Source organism: Elephantulus edwardii, unplaced genomic scaffold (assembly GCF_000299155.1).
Source record: "Elephantulus edwardii isolate Elephantulus edwardi_28Jun2011 unplaced genomic scaffold, EleEdw1.0 scaffold00230, whole genome shotgun sequence".
In the NCBI taxonomy this organism is placed as follows: Eukaryota; Metazoa; Chordata; class Mammalia; order Macroscelidea; family Macroscelididae; genus Elephantulus; species Elephantulus edwardii.
Window position 1 is genome coordinate 3,918,607 of NW_006399980.1, and position 8,369 is coordinate 3,926,975.

At 37.0% G+C, this 8,369-nt stretch overlaps 1 protein-coding gene across 2 annotated transcripts in view; it reads right to left on the bottom strand.

Annotated features, from left to right (window-relative positions):
• CDKL2 (cyclin-dependent kinase-like 2 (CDC2-related kinase)) overlaps nt 1-4,772 on the bottom strand; it is a 75,408-nt gene extending 70,636 nt beyond the window's left edge. Inside the window, exon 1 of one of the 2 annotated variants that reach the window (XM_006898458.1) lies at nt 4,584-4,772. In XM_006898458.1, coding sequence (XP_006898520.1) covers nt 4,584-4,751 — 168 coding nt within the window. In that variant the 5' untranslated portion in view covers nt 4,752-4,772. The remainder of the gene's footprint in view (nt 1-4,583) is intronic. The other variant, XM_006898457.1, reaches the window with a different exon arrangement.
• Nucleotides 4,773-8,369: the final 3,597 nt, after the last annotated feature.

Below are 8,369 nucleotides of genomic sequence, written 5' to 3' on the forward strand. Positions count from 1 at the left end.
CAAACTGAAGCTGTGAACATTCTCAATATCTTCGCCATCCATCCTGATGCTACTGATTGGTCCAGTGGTGAGAATCTTTGTCTTCCTGACATTGAGCCTCAGTCCATACTGAAGGCTGCAGTCCTTGACCCTCTGCAGCTAGTGCATGAGGTTCTCCTCAGTTTCAGCAAGCAGGGTTGTATCATCTGCATAACGCAGATTGTTAATAGATCTTCCACCAATCCTGAAGCCACCATTCTTCTCATAGAGCCCAGCCTCCCGGATAATCTGCTCTGTATACAGGCTGAAAAGGTATGGAGACAGGACAGCCTTTGGGTTAACAGTGCAACTTTCAATGAAAGAGCTCCAGAGCTCCTGAGTTCCCTCTACATTCAGTAATGGACAGAAAAATCAGATAAAATATCAATAAAGAAGATAAGCAGACAAAACTACAAACCAATTACATACAGTAGAAATATACAGAACATTCTATCCAGCAATAACAGAATATACATAATATCACATGTAAGCAATATACTTATTATTATTATTATTCAAAAACAACTGGAACAGCACATCAACAGAAAACTGAAAGATGTGTAGGCTGGGTTTAGAAGAGGCTATGGCACTAGGGACTTTATAACCATTTTTAGATGGATCTTATCTGAAAGCAGAAAGTACCAGAGAAATGTATACCTGTGTTTCATTGATTATGCAAAGGTATTTGACTGTGTGAACCACAACAAATTGTGACTAACTCCGAGAAGAATTAGGAATCCAAGAACAATTGATTGTGCATATGCAAAATATATAGTAGGTCTAGGAGGCTGTCATCAGAACAGAGCAAGGAAATATTGAATGGTTCAAAAACAGGAAAGGTGTGCATCAAGTATGTATCCTCTCTCTATACCTTTTCAATCTATATGTGGAACAGCTCATCCAGGAGGCCGAGCTCTAATGTGGCATCAGGACTGGAGGAAGAATCATCAAACAACCTTGTTTGCAGAATCTGAAGAGGGCCTGAGGGATTCATTCCAGAAGGTCAAGGACTGAAGCCTTCAATATGGATTGAAGCTCAATATCAAGAGAACAAAGATTCTCACCACTGGACCAATTGGCAGCATCATGATTGACAGTGAAGAGATTGAGACTGTTAACAGCTTCAGTTTGCTTGGCTCCACAATCAACACTCTCGGTACTAGCAGCCAGGAAATCAAAAGATGAATGGGGAAAATATGCAGGGACCTCTCCAAAGTACTGAAGAACAATGATGCCAATCTAGAAGTCAAGGTTGCCTAATCCAAGCCATAGTCTTTACAATAACTTGCTATGCATCAGAGAGCTGGACAATTATTAAGGATGAAAGAAGAAGAATTGATGTCTTTGAGTTGTGATGTTGGATTAGAGTACTGAATATACCATGTACTGCTAAGAGAACAAAGACATCTGTCTTAGAAAGGGTGAAACCAGGCTGCTTCTTGGAGGTAAAGATTTTGAAGGTCTGTCCGACATACTTTGGACAAGGAGGGGGCCAGTCTTTGGAGATGAACGTCATGTTTGGAAGGGTAGAGGGACAGTGTAATATAGGAAGACCCTGTATGTAATGTATTAACTCAGTGACTGGGTTAATGAGCATAGATGTGTCAGAGATGATAAAATTGGCTCAGGACAGGACAGGCTTCAGAGATGCTGAACACAGGGTCACTATAAGTCACAGGCAACTCAACGGCACATAACAACAACAACATTACCATGGATGTTAATTATGGATCCAAGTAAAATAAAATTGTTGACAATTTTAATCTTTTCTCCATCTATGATCATGTTGCCTATTGTTACAGTGGTGAGGATTTTTGTTTTCTTGATGTTGATATGTAATCGATATTGAATGCTTCAGTCTTTGATCTTCTACAAGTGTTTCAAGTCCTCTTCACTTTCAGCAAGCAGGTCGTGCTAACTACATAACATAGTTATGAATTGGTGAATCTTCATCCAATCCTGATACATTATTCATCTAGTCCAGTTTCTTTAAGGACAAACTTGGTTTCACTGTCTCCAAGACAGATCTATTTGTTTTCTTGGCAGTTCATGGTATAATCAAGACTCTCTTCCAGCACTACAATTCAAAGGCATTGATTATTCCTCTGTCATCCTTAGTCATTGTCCAGTTCTCTGATGCATAGCAAGTAACAGCAAAGACCATGGCCTAGGTCAGGCACACCTTAGTCTCTAGACTGACATCATTGCTTCTCAGTACTCTGGAGAGGTCCCTGACAGTATATTTTCCCAGTGTAATTTATCTTTTTATTTCAGACTGCTGGTGCCAAGAGTGTTGACTGTCAAGCCAAGCAAGCAGTTAAGAAATCAAATTACACAGTGCACTGGAAAATCTGCTGCTAAGGATCTCTCCAAAGTGCTAATATGCATGATATCAGTTTAAAGATAGAAGTGCTTGATTTAAGCCATGGTCTTTTCCATTAGTTCCAATGCATCTGAAAGTTGTAGAATGAGTAAGGATGACAGAAGAATTAATGCCTTTGAACTAAATGCCAAAAGAACAAACAAATCCAGTTTGGAGCAAGTGCAACCAGGATGCATGCTTTTTAGAGGTAAGGTTGTGAAACTGTCTCAAATACTTTGGGCACATTGTCAGGATGGGGCAGTCCTTGGAAAAAGACATCATGCTAGGAAAGGTGGAGGGTCCATAAAAGAAAGGAAGATTCAGCAAGATGGAATCACACAGTGACTGATAAGAATGGGCTTGAGCATATTAGAGATTGTAAGGATGGTGCAGGACAGGGCAAGGTTCAGATCTGTTGTTCATAGGGTTACTATGAGTCACAGTTGACTTGATGGCACCTAACAACAACAATGCCTACAGAAATAAAAGAGGATGGTCTCAAATCAATAAGCTCATGCTACAGCAACTTAGGGTATTAGAAAAAGAATCATCTAACCCCCAAACTAGCAAAAGAAATTTAAAAAGTAAAAAATAAGAGCAGAGAGCAAGTCAAAAATAAACTGAGCAAATGTCCATATTTAAAGCTGATTCTTTGAAGTAATTTTAAAAATTGATAGCCTTCATTAGATTAACCCCCAAAAGAAAATCACAGTGGAAAGATTTAAAGGCTGATAAGAGAATACTATGAACATGTGAAAGCCAACTAACTTGGACAAGCTAAATAAAATGGGCAAATTCTTAGACCCACACAAACTGCTAAAATTAGGATAAAAAGAACAGCAAACTAAATCCACCCTAAGTAAGCAGAAGGCAAGCCATGCTAGTGGCATAGCTACCTTCTGAAGCAAGCAATAAGATTGAAGTAATAATGAACAAGCATTTAATTAAACAGAAAACAAATACACAATAAAGAAAATGAACAAAACCATCAGTTCTTTCTAAAGATAAATACCAAAAAGGGGGGGGGGACAAAACCCAACCAAAAAACAAATCCACCACCCTCAAGTCAGTTTGGAGTCTTATAGACTGTCCATCATGTTTCCCAGACTAATAAGATGAGACAAGATGCCCATCTTTCTCCCCTGGAGCAGTGGTGGATTTGAACCTAACAGCAGCCTAATAAATTATGCAGGATGCCACCAGCACTTCTTAAAAATAAATAAAATTGATAAACTTCTGGTGAGACTTATGAGAAAGAGAAGACAGTTGCCGTGACAGGCCTGAGACTGCTGTCCTTAGAAAGGCCTGTTTATAATGTGGAACCTGGATTTTAATAGACTTCTCCTCTTTCCCAGAGCTGATCTGAGTGGTTCACTATGCAAACAATGAGATTTATGCTGAACACTTACTTGCTTCCCTTCTGCAAGTCTGGAACTTTGGTGCAAGCCAGAACTGAGCAATCAATTCCCAATAAAAAATACAGGACGCTGAGTCTCTCATGTCTACAAGCTTCATTTGTACACATTCCAGTTAACTGCTGAAGAAACTAAGTGCATTCATGTGACTCCACTAGAATAAGGCTCTTAGAAGTTTGTGTCAGGTTTCCTCTGGAGGGGGATCTAGGCGTCTTCTTTTTGCTAATTTTCCTTTACTTTACATCCTTGCCTTATAATAAATTATAGCAAATTATAGCCACAAATAAAACTGTGCCTTGAGCTCCACAAGTCCTACTAGGGAAATATGAAATACAGGCATGGTCTTTCTTGTGACTCCCAACATAGATAGACAGGCAGAAAGATAGAGCAAGATACTCTGAAAATAATATTTACTTTATGGGACATACGAATATAGAATATTCTTCTTTCTTACAGCTGACAAAGACATCTATACTTTCAAAATTACTCAATCTTGTGAGAAACACAATGTGAATAAAGGATAAAATCAATATAAAGTAAAATTTTTTAAAAGAATACTGTAAGATTACTCAATATTTTTTGGTATTGAAAATCATATTTTTATTATGTCTTATATATACTTTTTTATTTTATTTTCTTATTTTATTTTATACTGGCTTACATACAAAGTTCATAAAGTTCATATACATTGTTTTTCACACCAGACCTAACCCCTTTCCTTTACTGAGGAATTGGTAAAATTACTCAATCAAGAAACCATATTTTTTTCAGTATATGTGTTTACTCACCTTTAGTAACTTGATTTCTCTCATAGCAATTTTTTTAACCATTTTGTCATCGTCACTTTCTAAGAATTTCTTGATAGCCACAATTCTTCCGCTGTCTTTATTCCTACATTTCATCACCATTCCGTAGCTCCCTTCTCCAACTAATCCTAGGTTCTCATATTTTTCCATTTTAATATAAAACCAATAGGAATTTTTCTTACTGTGGAAACCAAAACACAGAGTTAACAAGGTAGACAGAGTATATTCACTTCCTCCTCTCTCGCTGCAAATTAATTCTTCCCCAATCATTTTCCATATTCAGAGTAGTCACGTGTGGATTGCTGTCCTCTCACAACTTCTTAATCACTTTGAGATCTAAATATGTTTTCAAAATATTCATACACATTTAATAAAAAATAAGGCAAATGGAATTGAAGCCACTGATTTTAAACATAAATTACTAAATGTATGTTAATAAAATCCAGTAACTCTAAAGCAATACTCACAAAACTATCAATATCAAGTACATACAGTTAACTTCAGAAAATTACAGCTCCTTTTCTCTCAAAGGTTAAAAAAGAAACAATTGGATTTTTCTTTAATTAAGATCAAATATATTGTCTTACAGTAGTTTTAAAATGAAAATTGAAAACCTTTATTATTTCTATTTTCTCCGTTTTCCACTCAACAGGGAAAAATATTTGTTGATAAAATCATCACTTATCAAATTAACACTAAGGATCTTTGAGTAAACAGTTTTCCTTTTCTTAAAATGAGACTCATTATATTGTTATACTAAATGTAAGCATAGCAGGAATGGCATCAGAGTATATAAGCAGAGTTTTTAAAATAAATTAAATATTAGTACTTTCCAATTTCAAAAATCCTGCTTATTATTCATAATAATCAGGAATATTTTAATTTCATGTTTAAAAATCTTCCATATTCCTTTGTTGTTGTTGTTGTTATGTACTGTCAAGTCAACTACGACTCATAGCAACCGTATGCATGATAGCTCTGAACTCTGCTCTATCCTGAGCCAATCTCACTGTCTCTTACACACCTGCCCTCATTACTCCAGTTATTGTGTCAATCCATCTCAACCAGGGTCTTCCTTTCCTGTGTTGTTCCTCGGCCCTCTCAAGCATGATATGCTTCTCCAAAGCCTGGTCCCACCTGACTACATGACCAAAGTGTGTGAGATGAAGTCTCAAAATCCTTGTCTCCAAAGAACTTGGTTTCACCCTCTCCAGGACAAACAGACCTGTTCTCTTGGCAGTCCATGATATTTTCAATACTCTTCTTCAGCACCACAACTTAAAGGGATCAATTCTTGGTCATTGCCAGATCTACGATGCATAGCAAGTAATTGAAAAGACCATGGCCTAGATCAGGTGCATCTTAATCTCTAGACTGACATCCTTGCCCTTCAGCACACCAGAGAGGTCCCTGGACAGCAAATTTTCCTAATGCAATTAGTTAGGGTTTGTTTTTTGGGTTTTTTATTTTCTGACTGCTGGTGCCAAGAGTGTTGACTGTGGAACCTAGCAAGCTGAAATTGTTAACAATCTCAATCTCTTCTCCTATCATGACGCTACCAATTGGCCCAGTGGTAAGAATCTTTATTTTCTTGACATCAAACTTCAATCCATATTGTAGACTACAGTCCTTGATTCTCCGCAGCAAGAGCTTCAGTTTGAGCCCTCTTCAAACTGAGCCCTTCTCAGTTTGAGCAAGTAAGATCATCTACATAACACAGATTGTTGATGAGTCTTCCTCCAATCTTGATCCCATACTCCTCCTCATAAAGTCCAGCCTCTTGAATGATCTGGTATGCATACAGATTAAAAAGGTGTGAAGACAGGATACATCCATGATATACTCATTTGCTGATTTTGAACCATGCAGCATTTCCTTGCTTTTTTTGGACTGCCTCCTGGTCCAAGTATAGGTTTCACATGAACACAAGGTGTTCTGGGATTCCCATTCTTCTCAAGGTTAGCCACCATTTGTGGTGATCCATACAGTCAAATACCTTTGCATAGTCATTTCTGCCTAGATCCATCTGACATTGGCAATGTTGTCCCTAGTGCCATGGCCTCTTTTAAATCCAGCTTATATTTCTGGTAATTCTCTGTTGATGCACTTTTCCTGTCGCTTTTGGATAATCTTCAGCAGAATTGTACTTTCATGTGATACTAGTGATACTGTTTGATAATTTCCACACTCTGCTAGATCACCTTTTTTTGGAACAAGAATAAACACGGGTCTCTTTCAGTCAGTTGGCCAGGTGGTTGTCCTCCAGATTCCTTGGCACAACCTGATGAGCACTTCCAGGGTTGCATCTGTTTATTGAAATATTTCAATAGGTATTCCATCAATTTCTGGGGCCTTGTTTTTTGCCAGTTCCTTCAGAGCAGTTTGGACTTCCTCATTCATTACCATTGGCCTCTTAACCATAAGTTGTTTCATTAAATACTTCTGTGTCAGCCAGTTCTTTTTGGTATAGGGACTCTGTGTACTCCCTCCATCTTCTTTTAATGCTTCCTAGATTATTCAATATTCTGCCCATTAGTATTGCAATTTGAGGCTTGAATTTGTTCTTCAGTTCCCTCAGCTTAAGAAATGATAAGCGAGTTCGACCCTTTTGATTTTTCAACTCTAACTCTTTGACATTTCTTTATAATACTTCATTTTGTCTTCCCAAGCTGCTTTTGGAAGTCTTCTGTTCAGTTCCTTAACGTCTTGATTTTTTTCCTTTGCTTTGCCTTCTCTGCACTCTAGTGCAGTATTCAGAGTATCTTCTAACATACATCCTGGTCTTCCTGCTTTGTAATGACCTTTCGCATTCTTCATGGATAATATTCTTTATATCCTCCCACTTCATCTGTTTAGGTTGTGCTTTTCAGACAAAAGCAATCTTAAATAGAATTTTATTTTACTAATGTTGACAACAAACTCTGGTGACTTAGTGGTACATGGTTGCACCAACAACCCAAAGGCACACAGTTCAAATTCACCAACTGCTCCGCAGGAGAAATACATGTGATTAACCATCTCTGAAAACCTGCTGGAAGGCCAGTGGTACATAACAACAATGATTGACGAAAGCCAAGCAGTTATTCCATTATATATTTTAATAAAGTTATTTCAGCCCAAATAAAGATTTTACTTAATAATAATATTGTCACAATATGAAAACCTTTTAAACTTCAAAACTAAATGTATTCTTTTAATCTGATTTTGAAATTGAGCCTGAGAATAAAATAGTAAAATATACTGCTATAAATTCCAGTATTGTTCCAAATACTCACTCACAAAACTGAAAGCTGAAGATATATTCTCACCTATTAACAATGTGTTTATGGGAATCTTAAAACAGTTTAACAGATTTTTGTCAACGATAATGATGTTTTATTTTCTTCTCTATTGGTTCAGTGATGGCAAACATAAAATAATTTCTTCTAGAAAAATGTACACTATTCATTTTTCAACACCTAACATCTAATAGTTTGGAGGTTATGTTTCTTTCTTTTTTTCTTTTTTTAATGTCAATATAAATGCAGAACCAGAAGCTGATCTTCTGTGCAGAAAAAATAAAAGCAATCGCAATCAACCCCAATTCAAAGAACCACATGCACTTGGGATTGCAGCACAGGTTCTTACCACTAGGCCACCAGAACTCCCTTTTCTTATTTTACTAGTAGGTTGACAGTAGATTCTAACTTGGCTTATTTCCAGACCAGTATGCTCAAACACTATTCCACATATTTTTACATTTTAACATTTGGTATTGAGTTTTTCATA